Source organism: Callithrix jacchus, chromosome 6, assembly GCF_049354715.1.
Source record: "Callithrix jacchus isolate 240 chromosome 6, calJac240_pri, whole genome shotgun sequence".
Taxonomy (NCBI): Eukaryota; Metazoa; Chordata; class Mammalia; order Primates; family Cebidae; genus Callithrix; species Callithrix jacchus.
The window spans coordinates 127518790-127541994 of record NC_133507.1 but is presented as its reverse complement, the minus strand read 5'-3'; the positions used below and the strand labels follow the sequence as shown (position 1 = coordinate 127541994).

The 23205-nt window shown below is 40.7% G+C and overlaps 1 protein-coding gene across 6 annotated transcripts in view; it reads left to right on the top strand.

Moving 5' to 3' along the window:
- Positions 1-22923, top strand: part of NDUFS1 (NADH:ubiquinone oxidoreductase core subunit S1) — a 39735-nt gene extending 16812 nt beyond the window's left edge. For 4 of the 6 annotated variants that reach the window (XM_002749679.7, XM_078328279.1, XM_008999284.5 and 1 more), the window contains exons 10-19: positions 9-123; positions 1756-1901; positions 2518-2646; positions 5355-5484; positions 10223-10383; positions 13575-13729; positions 19330-19505; positions 20709-20843; positions 20942-21014; positions 22603-22923. In XM_002749679.7, coding sequence (XP_002749725.2) covers positions 9-123; positions 1756-1901; positions 2518-2646; positions 5355-5484; positions 10223-10383; positions 13575-13729; positions 19330-19505; positions 20709-20843; positions 20942-21014; positions 22603-22694 — 1312 coding nt within the window. In that variant the 3' untranslated portion in view covers positions 22695-22923. Of the gene's footprint in view, positions 1-8; positions 124-1755; positions 1902-2517; positions 2647-5354; positions 5485-10222; positions 10384-13574; positions 13730-19329; positions 19506-20661; positions 20844-20941; positions 21015-22602 lie in introns of all 6 variants that reach the window. The other 2 variants (XR_013519068.1, XR_013519067.1) reach the window with 1 other exon arrangement.
- Positions 22924-23205: the final 282 nt, after the last annotated feature.

The window sequence follows — 23205 nt, the reverse complement described above, 5'->3', positions numbered from 1 at the left end:
TTTTCTAGATTTGCCTATGATGGGCTAAAACGTCAAAGACTTACCCAGCCAATGGTCAGAAACGAAAAAGGGCTTTTAACCTATACTTCCTGGGAGGATGCACTCTCTCGTGTAGCTGGAATGGTAAAAATGGAAATAAATAGTGTTAAATAGTGTTTTCCATGATCAAGAAACATTTTTACCATGGGGGGGGGGGGGGGCGTATGTTTCTTCCCTTTTTTCCTTTTACTAAGATTATGATTTAATCTTTCATTTTACAAACATCTATTGAGGACATATGCTAGATATTATGCTAGATTAAGGGATATAAAAACCGCTGACATGGTTCCTGCATTCTACAATCTTGTAGTGGCGAAAGCTGCACAATTCAGCAGTTATTATATGCAGCTATGAGTAATTATATAGGGAATAATATGAGTAAGAGCACATAGGAGGGATGCCTAACTAGGACAGGCATATTAAGTGTTTTCCTTGAAGGCTGCAGTGAGCCGAGGTTGCACCACTGCTTTCCAGTCTGGGTGACAGAGTGAGACTCATCTCAAAAAAAAAGCAATGCCTTCCTACAGAGGTGATTCTTTTTTTTTTTTTTTTTTTTTAAAGACAGGGTTTTACCATGTTGGTTGGGCTGGTCTTGAACTCCCGACCTCAGGTGATCTTCCCCACCTTGGCCTCTGAAGTGCTTGGATTACAGGCGTGAGCCACCACGCCCGGCCAAGAGGTCATTCGTAAAGAAGAATCTGAGAATGAATATGAGTATGCCAGAGCACAAGTGGAGGGAATAGTTTTCTTACTACAGAAAGACAACATAAAGCACTACAGGGGAAGGCAGATATTTCCGAGGAGGTGCATTTAAGGTAACTGTAGTTCCACTTTATTCTCCAGACCTCATTTTGAAGTGCCTTTCTTCCTAAGTATGAAACAAATAGCTTCCTTCCAAGCTAATGTTATTAGCCGTGGCCCCACATAATACCTCTGCAGCTTCTCACTTTTAGATTAATAATTATTGTAAAACTTTTTTTTTTCTTTGAGATGGAGTTTTGCTCTTGCTGCCCAGGCTGGGGGTGCAGTGGCACAATCTCAGTCTTCGCTCACTGCAGCCTCCATCTGGGTTCAAGCAGTTCTCCTGCCTCAGCCTCCCAAGTATCTGGGAATAAAGGCATGTGCCACCACGCCCAGCTGATTTTTGTATTAACAGTAGAGATGGGGTTTCACCATGTTGGCCAGGCTGATCTCTAACTCGTGACTACAGGTGATCCACCCGCCTTGGCCTCCCAAAGTGCTGGGATTACAGGCATGAGCCACTGAGCCTGGCTGTGTTGTAAAACTTTTTAATCAGAAATCTGTTAACTTTTTTTGTACTTAAAAAAAATTACTGACCGGGCACGGTGGCTCTCATGCCTGTAATCCCAGCACTTTGGGAGGCCAAGGCGGTGGATCACAAGGTCAGGAGATAGAGACCATCCTGGCCAACATGGTGAAACCTCGTCTCTACTAAAAATACAAAAATTAGCTGGGCATGGTGGCGCGTGCCTGTAATCCCAGCTACTCAGGAGGCTGAGGCAGGAGAATTGCTTGAACCCAGGAGGCGGAGGTTGCAGTGAAACGAGATTGTGCCACTGCACTCCAGTCTGGGTAACAAGAGCGAAACTCCATCTCAAAAAAAAAAAAAAATTTATTGTTTTATTTTCTGAATATTTCATTGTGGTCTTTGCTGCATGTAGGTTTCTTGGTGATGCCCTTTTCATCTATTTCTAGTTGCAGAGTTTTCAAGGCAAAGATGTGGCAGCAATTGCAGGTGGCTTGGTGGATGCTGAAGCCCTAATAGCTCTCAAAGATTTGCTTAATAGAGTGGACTCTGACATCTTATGCACTGAAGAGGTCTTCCCTACTGCAGGAGCTGGGTGAGAAATATGAAGCTAGGATCTAGGCTTTCCTTTCTTCTTTCAGTTACAAGTTATGTATAAAATGAGACAACCTGGATTCTCCAATATATCCCCCAATTTATTTTCACATATAGACCAAGATCAAACCAGAAGTTGTAGGAAATAGAGGAATCCACTTATCAATAAGTATCTGAGGCCAGGCACAGTGGCTCATGCCTGTAATCCCAGCACTTTGGGAGGCCAAGGCAGGCGATTGCCTGAGGTCAGGAGTTTGAGACCAGCCTGGCCAACGTGGTGAAACCCTGTCTCTGTTAATAATACAGAAATATTAGCCTGGCGTGGTGGTGTGTGCCTATAATCCCAGCTACTGGGGAGGCTGAGGCAGGAGAATTGCTTGAACCAGGGAGGGGGAAGTTGCAGTGAGCCAGGATTATACCACTGCACTCCAGCCTAGATGACAGAGCGAGATGCTGTCTAAAAAAAAAAAGTAACTATCTGAAATGTTCATTTAATTTAGAAATACTTCATAAAATTTTTTGTTTGGGAATGCAATGGGTTTGATGATATGAGAATATTTCATGGATTCTCTGTATGTATTAGTTTTAAATTTGCATTATATATATTGTATTTCTAGCACAGATTTGCGTTCCAATTATCTTCTTAATACTACAATTGCTGGTGTGGAAGAGGCAGATGTTGTACTTCTGGTTGGTACAAATCCACGTTTTGAGGCACCACTGTTTAATGCTAGAATTCGAAAGAGGTTGGTAATATTTATTCAAGTTTTTAAAATATTTATGTAATTTTTATGTTTGTGAAAAATGACATCTTCCTAATAGTGTAGGTGGTAATGAGACTCCAAAAGATAATTTCTTCTTATTTAAAATATTTTCTAATTTTTTAATTTTTTAGAGATGGAGCCTTGACATGTTGCCAGGCTAGTCTCAAACTCCTGGGTTCAGGCCATCCTTCCCCCTTGGCCTCCCAAAGTACTGGGATTATAGGCATGAACTGCCATGCCCAGTCGTAACCATTTCTTATAGGTCCATTTTCCCCTCTCCTTGCTAGTCTTTTAAATTTAATTTGTTAGTTTATTATTTTGAAATAATTCAAGATGCTTGAAATGGTCTTTGCATACCATTTTGTATATTGTTCACATAATTAACTGATGTTAACATCTTGTTATATTTGTATTATGATTCTCAGTATGTATATATGTACATTTGTATGTGTGTGTGTTTGAGAGAGAATCTAATTTTCTGAATCATTTGGAAGTTTCTGGTGGCCATGGTGCCCTTTTATACCTAAATTCTCAGTGTGTGGATTTCCTAAGAATAAGGAGGATTCTCTGAAATAATTAAGAAATGTCGGCCTGGCGCAGTGGCTCATGCCTATAATCCCAACACTTTGGGAGGCTGAGGCAGGTGGATCACCTGAGGTCGGGAGTTCAAGACCAGCCTGACCAACATGGAGAAACCCTGTCTCTGCTAAAAATACAAAATTAGCTGGGCATGGTGGCACATGCCTATAATCCCAGCTACTCGGGAGGCTAAGGCAGGAGAATCATTTGAACCTGGGAGACAGAGGTTGTGATGAGCCAAGATCGCGCCATTGCACTCCAGCCTGGGCAACAAGAGTGAAACTCTATCTCAAAAAAAAAAAAAACAAGTTTAGTTTTTTTTTTTTGGTTTTTCATACAGGATCTTGCACTGTTACCCAGGCTAGGATATAGTGGCATGATCACAGCTCACTGCAGCCTTGACCTCCTGGGCTCAAATGATGCTCCCACCACTGCTTCCTGAGTAACTGGGACTACAGGCATGCACCACCATGCCCAGCTAGTTTTTTTTAAATACTTTTTGTAGAGACAGGGTCTTACTATGTTGCCCAGGCTGGTCTTGAACTCCTGAGCTCAAGTGTTCCTTCTGCCTTGACCTCCAAAAGTGCTGAAAGTAATAGACATAAACCACTATACCCAGCCAGAAATTTAGTTTTGATACAATATTATTTCATAAGTCACTGTTTATATTTAAATTTCATTAATTTTTTTCATAATTTTTTCTATAACAGTTTTTTTCTTTCCTCAGGATCTGTTCTGGAGTCATACGTTGCAATTAGTCTCACAAGTTACTTTGTAATATGGCTTTTTTCTTTTAAATTTACATCTTAAGAGACTTATAAAGAGGGTAGCCATATAGTTATTGTCTAAACTAGGGGAATGAAAGGGTGAATTATTAATTATATCAGGATAACAAGTTAAAAAAAAAAAAGCACTGTCTCAGACAAACCAGACTATATAGTCACTGCACTTCTGACTCTTCTGACTTTTTTTTTTGAGACAGAGCCTTGCACTGTTGCCCAGGCTGGAGTGCAGTGGCACAATCTTGGCTTACTATAGCCTCTACCTCCTGGGTTCAAGGGATTTTCAGGCTTCAGCCTTCTGAGTAGCTGGGATTACAGGTGCATGCCACCATGCCTGGCTAATTTTTGTGTATCTAGAAGAGATGGGGTTTTACTGTATTGGATAGGCTGGTATTGAATTCCTGATCTCATGATCAGCTCACCTAGGCCTCTCAAAGTGCTGGGATTATAGGCCTGAGCTACCGTGCCTGGCCCACTTACGACTTTTTGGAGGAGCCAGAGCCATAGTTCTCTGCCATAGAGAATTAATATGAATATAACATAGTATATTTCCCTGAGCCTCATTGGTGAAAGCAGCACTTCCCTTGTGGGGGTGTCATGACCATTGCATTTGGGTGCATAGGTCACTTAGTGCAGCACTTGGCACAGAGTAGGTGCTCCCTAATTCAAGGTACTCAGTGACGTATATTTCCATGAATTATGAAAATGTTTAAATGTCCTTAATGGATAATTAAGGGATAAATGACACTACCATGTAAATATTGCAAAATAAAAATTACAGATTAATTCCAAAATTAAAATACTTGTTTATAGCTGATTGAATAGAGCATTTCTTTTTTTTTTTTTTTTTTTTTGAGACAGAGTTTCACTCTTGTTGCCCAGGCTGGAGTGCAATGGTGCCATCTTGGCTCACTACAACCTCTGCCTCCTGGGTTCAAGCGAGTCTCCTGCCTCCTCAGCCTCCCAAGTAGCTGGGACTACAGGCATGCGCCACCACACCCAGCTAATTTTGTATTTTTAGCAGACAGGGATTTCACAATGTTGGGCAGGCTGGTTTCGAACTCCTGACCTCAAGTAATCCACCTACCTCGGTCTCCCAACCACTGCACCTGGCCTAGATAGCATTTCTACACAGCAAATTAATGCATTGAATTGCCTTGGCATGCTGTTTTGTAAGGTACATAGTAAATTATATCTGTTAAATGTATTATCAGTGCTTTTGTGCTTTTAACATTTTGTAATAGTAAATAGATGTATCACTTAGCATTGATGAGACCGATAACTGCTTAGCTTAGTTACTGACTTTTAAAAATGTTGTTTTTATTTCAGCTGGCTTCATAATGACTTAAAAGTGGCCCTTGTAGGCAGTCCAGTGGACCTCACTTACAGCTATGACCACCTGGGAGACTCCCCCAAAATTCTTCAAGATGTTGCTTCGGGTAGCCATCCATTTAGCCAGGTGCTCTGAAGTTATATATATCTATTCTTGTTGATTTTTAATTAATATTTAAACTTAACTAATTTTGTAATAATCCTATGTGATTGTTAAAACTTATACCAATACTGAAAAGAATGTGAGGAAGAAAGTAAAACATTACCTAAAATCCCACCACCTCAAAACAGGTATTGATAAAACATCATAATCATCTCTCCATTTATACAGAGAGCAAAGCAAGATGGATGAATTGTCAAACAAAAATGAGATCTTATTGTACATGCAGTTTTTAATTACCAGGGTTTAATTTTCTTGAAATTATCTGAAAATAAATCGAAGTAAAACTGAAAGAATTGCACTTTCAACTTCAATTAAATCTTTATTGCAAAAGGAGTTATTCCCAAAATGTTGCCAGTCCTTCTATTTTCATTTCAGAGTTACATGTTTTTTTCAGTTGAGTTCTTTCTTTAATTCATTTTGTTGTTGGCTTTATTGTTTTTTCGCCCCAAAGGTGGCCCATGGTTGCCTCTGTTCCTTGAGTTCTTGCTTGTTTGAGAATGTCTGTTCCTGAAAAGACAGTTTGTCAGGATGTGAAATTCCAGGGTCAGACTTTTTTTTCCCTTTCTGAGCTTTATAGACACTGCCTTTTGCTAGTGAAGAAGCCTATAAACTTTATTCCCCCACCCTGCCCCAAACCCTTTTCTTATTATCATTCTTGAAATTCAGTAACTTCACCAAAATATGTCTTAAAGGTGATGTCTTATAGGACAGGGTATACTTTCTCTCTAAAGATACAAGTTTCTCTTTATTTTAGAATGTACGCGTGGTGGTGGTGGTGGTTGTGGTTAAAAAACTAACTAGTTGGCTGAGCGCTGTGGTTCATGCCTGTAATCCCAGCACTTTGGGAGGCCGAAACAGGTGGATCCCCTGAGGTTGGGAATTTGATACCAGTCTGATCAACATGGAGAAACCCCATCTCTACTAAAAATACAAAATTAGCTGGGCATGGTGGTACGTGCCTATGATCCAAGCTACTCAGGAGGCTGAGGAAGGAGAATCGCTTGAACCCTGGAGGCAGAGGTTACAGTGAGCTAAGATGGAGCCACTGCACTCCAGCCTGGGCAACAAGAGTGAAACTCTATCTCAAAAAAAATAAATAAGGAGTTTCTCACTGGGGGTGGTGGCTCATGCCTGTAATCACTTTAGGAGGCCGAGGTGGGCAGATCACCTGAGGTCAGGAGTTCAAGACCAGCCTGGCCAACATGGTGAAAGTCCGTCTCTACTGAAAATACAAAACTTAGTTGGGCGTGGTGGTAGGTGCCTATAATCCCAGCTACTCAGGAGGCTGAGGCTGGAGAATTGCTTGAAGCCAGGAGGTGGAGGTTGTGGTGAGCTGAGATCGTGCCATTGCACTCCTGCTTGAGGGATAAGAGTAAAACTCCATCTCAAAAAAAAAAAACTAAGGAGTTTCTGTTTGTCACACAAGAAGGTCTGGGGGTAGGCACTTGGAAAGATGATGTAGTCATCCAAGGATACCATTAAAGAGAGCCTGCCTTCCTGCTTTGCTGTCATCAGTGTGTTTGTTCACTGACATGTGAAAGTGTGTGTCTCTCTACACACTTGTGGCTACAAGATGGTTGCTTCACTTACAGTCTCAGGTGTAGGGAGGAAGGTGATGTGCAAGAGGATGAAGTAGCAAAACCCAACTTGTTTCTTTATTTTCAATAGACAAAACATTATCGTGATTAAAAGATAAAAAATATTTAAAAATATTCAGTGAAAAGTCTCCCTTTCTTCTCTCTAATTCCCCTCCCCATATGGTAGGTGACTAGTGTTTTCAGAGAACATTGTCTCCTATAATAGATTTAAATATATTTTTCATTAATTCTGTTCTCTTCATTAAGAACTCTTGATGGCCAGGCTCAGTGGCTTACACCTGTAATCCCAGCACTTTGGGAAGCTGAGGCGGGTGGATCACGGGGTCAAGAGATCGAGACCATCCTGGCTAACATGGTGAAACCCCGTCTCTACTAAAATTAGAAAAATTAGCTGGGCATGGTGGTGCACGCCTGTAGTCCCAGCTACTTGGGAGGCTGCGGCAGGAGAATCACTTGAACCCAGGAGGCAGAGGTTGCAGTGAGATGAGATTGCGCCACTGCATTCCAGCCTGGTGACAGAGCGATACTCCATCTCAAAAAAAAAAAACAAAGAAAACAAAAAACTCTTGACTGGACACCGTGGCCTCACAGCTGTAATCCCAGCAGTTTGGGAGGCCAAAGCAGGCAAATCATCTGAAGTCAGGAGGTCAAGACCAACCTGGACAACATGGTGAAATCCCATTTCTACTAAAAAATAAAAATTAAATAAAAATTTAAAAATTAGCTGTGCATGGTGGCGCATGCCTGTAATCCCAGCTACCCGGGAGTCTGCGACAGGAGAATAGCTTAAACTCGGGAAGTGGAGGTTTCAGTGAGTTGAGTTCGCATGATAGCACTCCAGCCTGGGTGACAGAGTAAGACTCCATCTCAAAAGAAAATAACTCATAACAATGCAGATACTGAATCTTCTTTAAGGGCTCACTTTGTTGCCCAGGCTGCAGTGCAATGGCAGAATTGTAGCTGACTGTAGCCTTCAACTCCTGGGCTTAAGCAGTCCTCCCTCCTAAGCCTCCCCTGTAGCTGGGACTACAGGCATGCACTACCATGCACAGCTAATTTTTAATTTTTTTTGTATAGATGGGTTCATTGTGTTGCCCAGGCTGGTCTCAAACCCCTGGCCTGAAGCGATCCTCCTACCTCAGCCTCCTAAGTGTTGGGATTACAAGCATGAGCCAGCCTTGCCTGGTCTTTCATAACTGTCTTTTTTCCTTTGTTCTTTTATTCTTTTTCCATTTGTTTTTATCCTATACCCTGTCTTTGCTGTCCCTGTATTTAGTCATGTTTTCTTTCTTTTTTGAGACAGGGTCTTGCTCTGTCACCCAAGCTGGAGTGCAGTAGTACAATCTTGGCTTACTGCTGCTGTCACTGGGACTACAGGTGTGCACCATCACGCCTGGCCAACTTTTTGGAGAGATGGATTTCCCCCTTTGCCCAGGCTGCTCTTGAACTCCTGGGCTCAAGTCATCCACCCACCTCAGCCTCCCAAAGTGTTGCAATTACAGGTGTGAACCATTGCACCTAGCCTATTTAATTTTTTATTGTTTCTGGAATGGTATTTAGCTCTTTAATTTGTTTCTTTTTCAGTTCTTTCCTGAATTCAGTGATACAAATCTTACTATATAATAATCTCTTCAGTGTTGCTTCTTCGAGCTCTTTTTTTTTTTTTTTTTTTTTTTTTTGAGATGGAGTTTCGCTCTTGTTACCCAGGCTGGAGTGCAATAGCACAATCTTAGCTCACCACAACCTCTGCCTCCTGGGTTCAGGCAATTCTCCTGCCTCAGCCTCCTGAGTAGCTGGGATTACAGGCACACACCACCGTGCCCAGCTAATTTTTTGTATTTTTAGTAGAGACGGGGTTTCACCATGTTGACCAGGATGGTCTCGATCTCTTGACCTTGTGATCCACCCGCCTCGGCCTCCCAAAGTGCTGGAATTACAGGCGAGCCACCACGCCCAGCCCTGAGCTCTTTTTAAATGAGAAAGAGTATGTTGTTTTTCGGTGTCCTTGAGACTATTAAAAACTATTTCTCTGAACTATTCACATTTCCTTGGGAAGTTTCTCTTGTGATGACTGTATTCCTCTTTATAATATCTCAGCATAATTTCCATGCTGATTCTTTGATTGTGGCCAGCTATTTATTTAAGAATGACACAAAGGATGGGTGGGAGAATGAGCTGTGTATTCTATAATGTTACACATTTTTTTTTTTGAGACAGAGTCTCATTCTGTTGCCCAGGCTGGAGTGCAGTGGCATGATCTCGGCTCATTGCAACCTCCACCTCCTTGGTCCAAGCAATTCTCATGCCTCAGCCTCCTGAATAGCTGGGGCTACAGGCACACATCACCACGCTTGGCTAATTTTTCCTATATTTTTGGTAGATACGGTGTTTTGCCAGGTTGGCCAGGCTGGTCTTGAACTCCTGTCCTCAAGTCATCCACCCACCTCAGCTTCCCAAAGTGTTGGGATTACAGGTGTGAGCCACCTTGCCTGGCTTATAGCTTTACAACTTACTTGTCCATCATCTGTGAAATCTGTAGTTTCCTTTACTCTTGGGATGCATTCTCCCATAGTTTTTGTCATTCAGAGTTACTGTGGTTTAAAACAAACCCTTAAAAATGTTAGGGATTCAACATTGTGATTTAATGATCATTGCTTTCCCTGCCTCCTCCTCCCTGTTTGTAGCATGGTAAGTAGATAGAAGATAGTAGACATGATACTTCAGCATGGTTTTTCCTATTCTTTAGTACCATCTGAATCTCTGTAGAGAAGTTTCCCAATTTTTCTGGGACCTGCCCTTAGTCATTCCGACCACAGGATAATTTGCTAGGCTTTTTATTCTGAATAATTACTTTTAGAAAATGTGTTTTAGCTGATATTCACTCAGGCATTTCACAGTAGCATTGCCAAGATGCTTTGTATTAAACTACATCTGGTTGTATATGTGTGTCTGTATGTTGGGCTAGCAAGTCAAAGACATTCATGTTAGATCTAAGACTTGGGACAACATACATTGTAGAGGCAAATGTGGTTTAGCTGTTCAGTTTACTTGTAATATTTTAAAATCAAAGTTTTTTTTGTTGTTGTTGTTTGTGTTTTTTTAAGGTCCTAAAGGAAGCTAAAAAACCTATGGTGGTTTTAGGCAGTTCTGCACTACAAAGAAATGATGGAGCAGCAATTCTTGCAGCTGTTTCTAGCATTGCACAAAAGATTCGGATGACTAGTGGTGTTACTGGTGATTGGAAAGTTATGAATATCCTTCATAGGTTTGTTGAGTAATTGCTTTATATGCTATAAATTCAAGTAATTTTGTGTGTGTATACGTGTTCCTGATACACTGTCACATTTAATTTACAAGCAACATTTAGCAACATTATCCCAGTTACACTGGGATATAGACATAGACCTTTACTCTTTGTATGAGAAGAGCCCAAGATAATAAGAAATATTAAAAATACTTGAAATAGCAGTGAGTGTTGAGAAAAAAAGTGAAGTACTTTAAAAATTGTTATATTAGTTATACCTTGGTTCAAAAATTGCAACAAGTTCTTTTATTAAATGATAAAGATATAAGCTAATGTGAATTCAGCTGAAGAATATCTTTTTTCTTTTTAATTATTTGGTTTTTTGTTTTAAGACGGGGTCTCAGTGCAATGGTGTGATCATAGTCCATTGCAACCCTGACTTCCAGAGCTCCAGTGATCTCCCACCCCTGCCTCCCAAGTATTAAATGGCCAAAACTACAGGCGCATGCCACATGCCCAGCTAATGTTTTATTTTTGTAGAGATGAGATCTCACTGTGTTCCCGAGGCTGATCTCAGACTCCTGGGCCCAGGCGATACTTCTGCCTCAGCCTCCCAAACTTCTGGGACTATAAGCGTGAGCCACTGCACCTGGCCTGTATTTCTAACTATATCAATAATGCAGGTTTAATTTAGGTAAGTTGAAAAGAGACAAACATGAGCAGAAATGGAGCTGATCCTTATTCTACGTTGTGTAGATAATTATTATTGCTATATTCATGCATTTTCTTCTAGTTTTTATTTACCCTGTGTAATATTTTACTTTTTGAGGCCAGAGTCTCACTCTGTTGCCCAAGCTAGAGTACATTGGTGCAGTCTTGGCTTACTGCAGCCTTCACCTCCCAAGTTCAAGTGACTCTCCTGCCTCAGCCTCCCAAGTAGCTGGGACTACTGGCGTGTGCCACCACAGCTGGCTAATTTTTGTATTTTTAGTAGAAACAGGATTTCTACACCAGGCTTGTCTCAAAGTCCTGACCTCAGATGATCCACCCACCTCAGACTCCCAAAGTGCTGGAATTACAGACATGAGACATTATTTGGTGGCTGTGTAATACTTTTTAGTTACGTAGGTGAAATAATACTGTGAATACAATTTTGTATCCTGGTTTTAATAGGTTTTCATTGCCAAACAAGAATTTCCTACTATGATCAGAATTTGTTTTTCCAGAAATTGTTTATAAATAAAAGCGTTGCCGGGCACTGCGGCTCACGCCTATAATCCCAGCACTTTGGGAGGCCAAGGCAGGTGGATCACGAGGTCAAGAGATTGAGACCATCCTGGTCAACAAGGTGAAACCCCGTCTCTACTAAAAATACAAAAATTAGCTAGGCATGGTGGTGCGCACCTGTAGTCCCAGCTACTCGGGAGGCTGAGGCAGGAGAATTGCTTGAACCCAGGAGGCGGAGGTTGCAGTGAGCCAAGATTGTGCCATTGCACTCCAGCCTGGGTAACAACAGTGAAACTCCGTCTCAAACAAACAAACAAAAAATTTAAAAATAAATAAATAAAAGCGTTAATGGCTAATATCATGAATATACTATAAATTTTTTTAGCCATTTTCTTCTTTTTAACATTTAACTTCTTAAATAATACAGTGATACACGCATATCTTTACACTTGATTTTTTTTTTTTTTTTTTTGAGATGGAGTTTTGCTCTTGTTACCCAGGCTGGAGTGCAATGGCACGATCTCGGCTCACCGTAACCTCCATCTTCTGGGTTCAGGCAATTCTCCTGCCTCAGCCTCCTGAGTAGCTGGGACTACAGGCACGCGCCACCACACCCAGATAATTTTTTTTGTATTTTTAGTGGCGACTGGGTTTCACCATGTTGACCAGGATGGTCTTGATCTCTCAACCTCGTGATCCACCCGCCTCGGCCCCCCAAAGTGATGGGATTACAGGCTTGAGCCACCTCGCCTGGCATACACTTGATATTATTTTCTTAGGATATATTTCTAAAAATAGGACTATTGGGGCACACAGGATAACCATTTCTGAGGCTTTTGAAGCATGCTTCCAACTTGTTTTAGAAAGTTTTACCTATTTATATTATATACAGTAGGTCCTCAGAATGGCTATTTCTAGGGAGTTAACCATAGCAAGTTAGACCAAAACAACAACCCTACTATTCAAAGTTTATTTATTCTAGACCTCTTCTTTAAAAGATTATTTTCTGCTGGGCGTGGTGGCTCACACCTGTAATCCCAGCACTTTGGGAGGCCAAGGTGGGTGGATTACCTGAGGTCGGGAGTTTGAGACCAGCCTGACCAACATGGAGAAACCCCATCTCTACTAAAAATACAAAAAATTAGTCAGGCGGGGTGACGCATGCTTGTAATCTCAGCTAATCAGGAGGCTGAAGCAGGAGAATTGCTTGAACATTGGAGGTGGAAGTTGCAGTGAGCTGAGACTGCGCCACTGCGCTCCAGCCTGCCGACAGAGCAAGACTCATCTCAAAAAATAAATAAATACATTTCTCCTTGTTGATTTTTGAAATAATTTGATTTTTCTCTAATGAATATATATAAAATCTTGTTTTATGTCTTACTATATTGAGTAAGAGTCAGACTTAAAGCAATTACAGTTGGCATAAAATTTCTAGAATTATTTCATTTGTTGCTATGTCATAGAGAGACAGAGTGTTTTAAGAATCTTATATTTCTTTGGTTGCCATTCTCAAAACAGTAAAAGACGGCTGTTTCTGGTTTTGGCATCTAATTTAAATGGGTAAGAATGGGATTTTTTGGCCAGGCATGGTGGCTCAGGCTTGTAATCCCAGCACTTTGGGAGGCCAACGTGGGTGGATCACCTGAGGTCAAAAGTTTAAGACCAGTCTGGCCAACATGATGAAACCCCATCTCTGCTAAAAATATAAAAATTAGCTGAATGTGATGGCACATTGCCTATAGTCCCAGCTACTTGGGAGGCTGAGAAAGTAGAATCGCTTAAATACGGTAGGCAGAGTTTACAGTGAGACGAAGTTGTGCCACTGCACTCTAGCCTGGGTGACAGAGTGAGACTCTTATCTCCAAAAATAAAATAAATAAATAAAATAGGTTTTTTGACAGCATTGAAATTATTCCAAGAATCACATTAATTTTTTTACATTGAAAACACTGCAGTTATGGTAAAATTCTATAATTGTTTTACAGGATTGCAAGTCAAGTAGCTGCTTTAGACCTTGGCTATAAACCTGGGGTAGAAGCAATTCGGAAGAACCCTCCCAAGGTGCTGTTTCTCCTGGGAGCAGATGGAGGTTGTATCACACGACAGGATTTGCCAAAGGATTGTTTCATTATTTATCAAGGTAAGTATCACCTGTGACACCAGAAACAAAAGAGAATAGTACATTGTGTATATTATAAACCATTTAGTAATATGTTTAGTGAATTCAGTGTTTTCCATTTGAGAATTTTACACCCCCCTTCTCACACCTATTTTTTTTAAACAAACCATAAGTGTTATTAGTTACATAGTTGATACTGCTTTTAAGAATTATTACCGCTGGGCGCGGTGGCTCACTCCTGTAATCCCAGCACTTTGGGAGGCTGAGGTGGGCAGATCACAAGGTCAGGAGTTCGAGACCAGCCTGACCAATAATGGTGAAACCCATCTTTAAAAAAAAAAGAATTATTACCTACTGGGTGTGGTGGCTCACGCCTCTAATCCCAATACTTTGGGAGGCTGAGGCTGGCGGATCACAAGGTCAAGAGATCGAGACCGTCCTAACATGATGAAACCCTCTCTCTACTAAATATACAAAAATTAGCTGGGCATGGTAGCCTGTAGTCTCAGCTACTTGGGAGGCTGAGGCAGGAGAATTGCTTGAACTTGGGAGGTGGAGGTTGCGGTGAGCCAAGATAGCGCCGCTGCACTCTAGCCTGGTGACAGAGTGAGACTCCACCTCAAAAAAAAAAAAAAAATTATTATTACTTGCCGAGCACAGTGGCTCACTGCTGTAATTCCAGCACTTTGGGAGGCCAAGGCGGGTGGATCACCTAAGGTCAGGAGTTCAAGACCAGCCTGACCAACATGGTGAAACCCTATCTCTACTAAAAATACAAAAATTAGCTGGGCATGGTGGGCACCTTAATCCCAGCTACTCAGGAGACTGAGACAGGAGAAATGCTTGAACCCAGGAGGTAGAGGTTGCGGTGAGCCAAGATCATGCCATTGCACTTCAGCCTGAGCAAAAGAGTGAAACTTGGTCTGAGGAAAAAAAAAAAGTGAAACCAAAATATATGAACTCAATCCTGTTCCTTGGGTGCTGTGACTTATGCTATAATCCCAGCACTTTAAGAGGCTGAGGCAGGAGGATTTGTTGAGCCTAGAAGTTCTAGACCAATCTGGGCAACATAGGGAGACCCTGTTTCTGCAAAAAAAATTAAAAATTAGCTAGGTGTGGTGCTGCATGTCAGTGATCCCAGCTACTTGGGAGACTGAGGTGGGAGGATCACTTGAGTCCAGGAGGTTGAAGCTACAGTGAGCCATGATCACGCCACTGCACTCTAGCCTGGGTGACAGAACAATAAAAAATGTTATTTTTTAATAAAATAGTAACATACATAAACTAAAATCCTGTTCCTAGTCCTTTCCAGAGATAATCATTAATGACAGTTTTGATATGTGTACTTCATAACATCTTTGTACGCATATACAAATGTGCCCAAATTATGTTACACTGTATATATTATTCTACGACTTTTCTTTTTTTTTTTTTGTGAGACGGAGGTTTTGCTTTTGTTGCCCAGGCTGGAGTGCAATGGCGCGATCTTACTCACTGCAATATCCACCTCCCAGGTTCAAGCAGTTCTCCTGCCTCAGCCTCCTAAGTAGCTGGGATTACAGGGATGCGCTACTACACCCAGCCTATTTTTTGTATTTTTAGTAGAGACAGGGTTTCTCCATGTTGGTCAGGCTGGTCTCCAGCTCCCAACCTGAGGTGATCCGCCCACCTCTGCCCCGCTAAGTGCTGGGATTACAGGCATGAGCCACTGCATCTGGCCTATTCTACGACTTCTTACACTTGATTCAGATGTTACTAAAGGTCTTCTTTTCTGAATAACTTTTTTTCTTCTACCAGTTTTGTTATTAATTGTTGATAGTGTTTCTGAATTTTTCTGTCATTTTTCGATTATGCCTTTTTCAGCATTGCTACTGTCATATTCCTGTCTTTGCATCTTCCCCCATTTCATTCTGCTTTACCAAATTTCACAAACTGGTACATCTGAGCAGTTCAACTTTGCAAGCATTTCTAGTTTGTTAGCATAAATATACTTACTGGCCCATTTTATATGTGTGTATGATATTACACTTACTTGTATTTGTATAAAATAGTCTGAGAAAATACTTTTTTTATTTTTTGACACGGAGTCTTGCTCTGTTGCCAGCCTGGAGCACAGTAGCTCAGTATTAGCTCACTGCAACCTCCACCTCCCAGGTTTCAAGCAATTCTTCTACCTCAGCCTCCCGAGTAGCTGGGACTACAGGCGCGTGCCAAATGCCCAGCTAATTTTTGTAATTTTAGTAGAGACGGGGTTTCACCATGTTGGCCAGGATGGTCTCAATCTCTTGACCTCGTGATCCACCTGCCTCGGCCTCCCAAAGTGCTGGGATTACAGGCGTGAGCCACCGCACCTGACCGAAAATACTTTTTTTTTTTTTTTTTGAGACAGAGTCTTGCTTTGTCGCCAGGCTGGAGTGTAGTGACACGATCTTGGCTCACTGCAACCTCCGCCTCCTGGGTTCAAGCAATCCTCCTGCCTTAGCCTCCCGAGTACCTGGTCTACAGGCATGCCCCATCACACCCAACTAATTTTTTGTATTTTTAAGAAGAGACCGGGTTTCACCATATTGGCCAGGATGGTCTTGATCTCTTGACCTCATGATCCACCGGCCTCGGCCTCCCAAAGTGCTGGGATTTACTGGCATGAGCCACTGTGCCAGGCTGAAAAAAAATTTTTTGAGACAGAGTCTCACTCTGTCATCCAGGGTGGAGTGCAGCAGCATGATCTCGGCTCACTACAACCTCTTCTCGGCTCACTGCAGTCTCTTCCTCATGGGTTCAAACGATTCTTAGGCCCCAGCCTCCTGAGTAGCTGGAATTCCAGGAACACACCACCACATTTGTTTATGTTTCTTTTATTTTTAGTAGTGATGAAGTTTTGCCATGTTGACCAGGCTGGTCACAAACTCCTGGTCTCAAGTCATCCACCTGCCTCAACCTCCCAAACTGCTGGGATTACAGGCGTGAGCCACCATGCCCAGCCCAAATGCTTTATCAATAATTTGCTTTGGGAAGGTAGTCGAATTAGGAGTGAGACGGGCTTTAATTTATATTACTTCACTGCTTTATTTTAATTTTAAAAACTTTTGTGACTTTACAAAATGGGATTTAAAATTATATATACTGTCATGTACAGTAGAAAATCAGTTTTTTTTTTTGTTTTTTTTTTTTAGGGAGGAAAGGAGGAAGGGAGGGACGAAGGAAGGAAGGGAGGAAGAGGGGGGAGGAAGGGAGGAAGGGAAGGGAAGGGAAGGGAAGGAAGGAATTCAAGCAATGAGAGAGACATTGCCGACCTGGATCTAGAGGTTTACAAGTTGATTTCTTTTTTTGAGAGAAGGAAAGAAAAAAAAATGAGTAAAGGAGAGAAAAAAAGAGGAAGAGAGAGGGGGAGGGTGAACGGAAATATTGCTTTATTCTGAAAAAAAAAATGGGTATTAATAATGGCCAATCAATGTTTCATTTAAACCTATGAGTAGGTGTGATGTGGTGTTGACAAGAATGTATATTTTATGTATTTGAAGTGGAGAGCTCTATAAATATTTATTAAGTTTACTTGTTCCGGATCTGAGTTCGCGTCCTTGATATCCTTATTAATTTTCTGTCTCATTGAGTCTAAGTCTCTATGTATCTGGGTGTTAGGATCGTTAGCTCTTGTTGTTGTATTGATCCTTTTACCACTATATCTTTGTTGCTTTAAAATCCATTTTATCCGCTACGAGAATTGCAACTCCTGTTATTTATTTAGTTATTTATTTATGCTCTCCATTTGGTAGGTAAATCTTTCTCCATTCCTTTGTTTTGAGTCTTTGTGTATCCTTGCATATGAAACAGGTCTGGATGTAACATGCCGTTGGGTTTTGGCTGTGTCTTTTGATTGGGGGATTTAGTCGATTTAAATTTAGGGTTACTGCCATTTGATGTTAACTGGCTGTTTGATCCATTCGTTGATGAAAATTCTTCTTTATGTTGGTGCTCGTTACTTTTTGGTATATTTTTAGTAAGACTATTACTGGTTGTTTCTTTCTGTGTGTAATGCCTCTTTCAGAAGCTCTTGTAAAGCAGGCCTGGTGGTAATAAAATCTCTGAGTACTTGCTTGTTCATAAAAGATTTTATTTTTCCTTCAGTTGTGAAGCTTCGTTTGGCTGGATATGAAATTCTGGGCTGAAGGTTCTGTTCTTTGAGGATGTTGAATATTGGCCCCCACTCTCTTCTGGCTTGTAGAGTTTCTGCTGAGAGATCTGCCTTAAGTCTGATAGGCTTGCCTTTGTGGGTAACCTGACCTTTCTCTCTGGCTGCCCTTAGTATTTTCTCCTTCGTTTCAACCCTGGTGAATCTAACCACTATGTGCCTTGGGGTTGCTCTTCTTGAGGAATATCTTTGTGGTGTTCTCTGTATTACCTGGGGTTGAATATTGACCTGTTTTACTAGTTCAGGAAAATTTTCCTGAATAATATCCTGAAGGGTATTTTCCAGCTTGGATTCATTCTCTCCGTCGCATTCAGGTACACCTATCAAACGTACATTTGGTCTTTTCACATAGTCCCACATTTCTTGGAGACTTTGCTCATTCCTTTTTATCCTTTTATCTCTAATCTTGTCTTCTTGTTTTCTTTCATTAAGTTGGACTTTGACCTCTGATATCCCTTCTTCTGCTTGAACAATTCGAGTGTTTAAACCTGTGCATACTTCTCAGAGTTCCTGTATTGTATTCTTCAGTTCCATTAATTCACTTATATTCCTCTCTAAGTTGTCTATTCTCATTAGGATTTCGTCAAACCTTTTTTTAAAGTTCCTAGTTTCTTAATGTTGGACTACAGCATGTTCTTTTAACTCACAGAAGTTTCTTATTATGCATTCCTTGAAGAGTGATTCTGTCATTGGGATTAGCGCTCGTTCTCCGTCAAGCCTTGTTCCATTGTTGATGTGGAACTGTGATCATCTTTAGAGGGAGAGGCGTTCTGATTTTGAGTATTCTCAGCCTTTTTACGCTGGTTTCTTCCCGTCATTGTAAATTTATCCTCCTGTTGTCTTTGAAATTACCAACTTTCAGATTAGGTCTCTTGATTGGACGTCCAAGTTGTTAGTTCCCAGGGCCAGAACGGCGGCATTAAGACTGATGGTGCTTTTCTGCCCAGGATTCTCCTGTCTGGCTTCCTTTTTGTGTCCGTAATGGGCAACTCTGCCTTCCCCGGGCTCCAAACCTCGGTCAGAAGGGGAACCAGTCTCATTTACTCTGTGCCGAGAGCTGCCGCGCTGAGGTGCCGTCACAACCGCTGCGCCGGTCTCAGGAGTCGTGCTGGGGACACGTGTGGGTCCTCCAAACCTTGGTCAGAGCGGGAGCCGGCCCTGTTTACTCTGCTCCGAGAGCTGCCACACCAAGGTGCCAGCGAAGCCGCTGCGCCGGCCACAAGAGTCACGCTGGCGACCCGTGTGGTTCCTTCACTGGGGATCTTCTGCTCTGTGAGCAACCAGAATTTGTCTGAAAGTGTGGTGTCCTCTAGTTCTCTGCGCTTTGACTGAGAGCTGCAATCCCGAGCTGTTATTGATCGGCCATCTTGGATCGTTCCAGAAAATCAGTTTTTAACAAAAATGTGGTTTGCCATTTTCCATCTTTGTACAGGACATCATGGTGATGTTGGGGCTCCCATAGCTGATGTTATTCTCCCAGGAGCTGCTTACACAGAGAAGTCTGCTACATATGTCAACACTGAGGGTAGAGCTCAGCAGACTAAAGTAGCAGTGACACCTCCTGGCTTGGCAAGAGAAGACTGGAAAATTATAAGAGCACTCTCTGAGGTATAATTTCTGAGGCATTTCTTAGTGATGCTACTAAAGGGATATTTGACATTTTAGCCTGTTAGAATGATTTTCAGAGTCAAGGAAGATGACAATTTGAAATGCAGAGATGATTTACATAATTTCTATAGGAAACATGTATTCAGAAACAGTAATTCAAGGTTACAGTGAACTCCCATTGCACCACTGCACTCCAGTCTGAGGGACAGAGCAAGACCCTGTCTCTTAAAAAATAAAGGAATTTGTGGGGAATTAGTGGCTCACACCTATAATTCATTTGTAAGCATTTTGGAAGGCCAAGGCCAGCAGATCATAAGGTCAAGAGAGCAAGACCATCCTGGCCAACACAGTGAAACCCCATCTCTACTAAAAATACAAAAATTAATTGGGTGTGGTGATGTACACCTGTAATCCCAGCTACTAGGGAGGCTGAGGCAGGAGAATCGATTGAACCTGGAAGGCAGAGGTTCTAGTGAGCGGAGATCGAGCCACTGCACTCCAGCCTGGTGACAGAGCAAGACTCTGTCGAATTAATTAATTTTAAATTGGTGCCTTTTAAATATTATTTATTTATTTTTTGAGACAGATTTTCCCTCTGTTGCCCAGGCTGGAGTTATCTCAGCTTACTGCAACCTTCATCTCCCAGGCTCAAGCAGTTCTCATGCCTCAGCCTCCCCAGTAGCTAGGATTACAGGCATGTACCACTAAGCACAGCTAATGTTTGTATTTTTAGTAGAGATAGGGTTTCATCATGTTGGCCAGGCTGGTCTCCAATTCCTGCCCTCAAGCGATTTTTCCACCTCTTTCTCCCAAAGTGCTGGTATTACAGATGTGAGCCACTGCACTAAGCCTGAAATTGGTGCTTTTATTGTTGAAAATTGTTGACTTGTCTTTTGCCTGAAAATATGTCTGTTAGCTCTTTATTGATGTAGAAGTAAACATCCTGACTTTTAAAATAATGATACATTGTAAACTTTGTGTATTGTTAGCAGAAACATTTGGATTTGTGTATTGTTAGCAGAAACATTTGTCTCTTTAATCATTTCATAGAGTCACTAATGTACTGACAGCTGTTTATGAATTAGAATTTTTGATATTTGTGTTGTCTGTTTAACTGTTTCTTCATAAATGTATGTCTACTAATGGACACCAATAGGTTTTTCAGTAGTGCCGCTTTCTGTTGTTTTTGGGAACCTGACGTAGATTGCGGGGATAACTCTTCCCTATGATACTCTGGATCAAGTAAGGAACAGATTGGAAGAAGTCTCTCCTAATCTTGTTCGATATGATGATATCGAAGGGGCTAATTACTTCCAGCAAGCAAATGAGCTCTCAAAGGTAACAGCTCGCCGATGAGCAGTTTTCATAATGGTATATCTACTGGTTTAACAGTACTAGTTTTCCATATTATTGTTCATCTCTTCTTTTTTGTGCAGCTGGTGAATCAGCAGCTTCTTGCTGACCCACTTGTTCCACCTCAACTAACTATAAAAGACTTCTACATGACAGGTAAGTAATTGTCAACATGACTGCCAAGTATGAGAGGTAAGAAGTAATCAGAACACCTCATTTGGTATTATAATTCCAATTTGTGATTGGTAGTGTTTGCAATTCTTAATCTTTAACGGTTTTCAAACATTGAAGCTAACATTAGCTTATTTTCTGATTGCACTCTAATTTTTTTTTGTTGTTTCTGAAATGTAAGCAAAGTTTGAAAATCCAAACAATTAATAGATTTTAAATATAAAATTTTATTATAAGGAAAGTCACTGTATGGCAATTTAGGGAGAATTTCCAAAGTGACAAATAACTGAAGGTTTTTCTGAGAATTACAGGTAGAAGACTCAAAACATTTAAATGTGAAACATGTTAAACAGTGCTTCTGATATAAGTTGTTAGGAATGTTTTTAGGAATGCAGACAAACTGAAACTTCTTTATTGCAGATTCTTAGAACAGTTGATATAGCATCTAGGTTATGAGGTACTTAATGGTTGATAGATTATTTTAACTATCTATCTAAAAGTACATAGGAGTCTATTTTAATTTTTGATACAGTTTGTAAGATTATTAGATGTTTTAGTTAGATAATGTTACCTTGGTTGTAAAATAGTACCTATGCTCAAAAGCACAACAAAAATCAATTCTACAGTATTTATCTAAAAATTTATGAACACAAAGAAGGAAACAACAGACACCATAGTCTACTTGAGGGTGGAGGGTGCGAGGAGGGAGAAGTGCAGAAAAGACGAGTCTTGGGTACGGGGCTTAATTCCTGGGTGATGAATATTCTGTACAGCAAACCCCCATGACATGAGTTTACCTGTGTAAAAATCCTTCACATGTACCCCGAACCTAAAATAAGTTGTTGTTTTTTTTTTAAAGTCACTACATTCCTACTACCAAGAAATAACTATAATTATTTTTAACATTTTAATCACTCTTCCTCCAGGGACACACATATCTATTATATACATATATAATATAATATTATGTTAATATTGGTATATTGTTATTTATATGTAATTATTACTATTTATATGTGTGTGTATAGCCCTTTTTTATAATTTTTTAATGGCTGCTGCACTGTCTATAGTTACTTGATTATTAATTGAAAGCATTTGGGTCGGGCACGATGGCTCACACCTGTAATGCCAGCACTTTGGGAGGCCATGGTGGGTGGATCACCTGAGGTCAGGAGTTGAAGACCAGCCTGACCAACATGGAGAAACCCCGTCTCTACTAAACATACAAAATTAGCCGATCGAGGTGGCGTATGCCTGTAATCTCAACTACTAAGGGGGCTGAGGCAGGAGAATTGCTTAAACCTGGTAAGAGGAGGTTTCGTTGAGTCTAGATTTCGCCATTGCACTCCAGCCTGGGCAACAAGAATAAGACTCTGTCTCAAAAAAAAATAAATAATAAAGCATTTGGCCAGTAAGGGGTTTGTGTTGGACTTTGTTGGTTACATATAATTATATATACTTGCATAGGGCCTTGTAATCTTTTTTCCTCCTAAATATGTGCAGCATTAAAGTTTCACTATGTGCTTTTTAAAAAGTTGTATTATCAAAATGACATTTTCTTAATATCTTTCAGATTCAATTAGCAGAGCCTCACAGACAATGGCCAAATGTGTCAAAGCTGTCACAGAGGGTGCCCAGGCAGTCGAGGAACCATCCATATGCTGAAGCATCTCCTAGGATCCCAGTTTTGCCACAAATAATTAATGGACAACTATAGTGGAGTGATCCCTTACAGGTTTATTTCTTTGTTTAAAAAAAAAACAAAAACCTGAATCATGTAATATTTAAGGTTATGCTATGCCTATTTGAAAATGATATTATCAACTGTGCAGTTTCAAAAACATGCATTCTGTGTAACGTTAAATAATAAAACTTTATGCAGATGCTCTTAAAAGCATTGATAAGCTTTGTGACAAATATATAGAAATTATTAAAGTATGAGTTGTTTATCTTCTTAAATCATTTATGTTTATAAATGGATGAAGTGAAAAGAGTTTCAATTAAAGCCCACTTTTTTCTAGTGCTAGATTTAAGTACTTTGTCCAGCTGGGTAAATAGGAAAAGTATATAATCATGCTCAGATATGTATCTGGGATAATTATAATAATTATAATAACAGTGGCTAATGATTATTTAGCTTTATTATGTTTGTAAAGCACTCTGGTTTTACATGCAT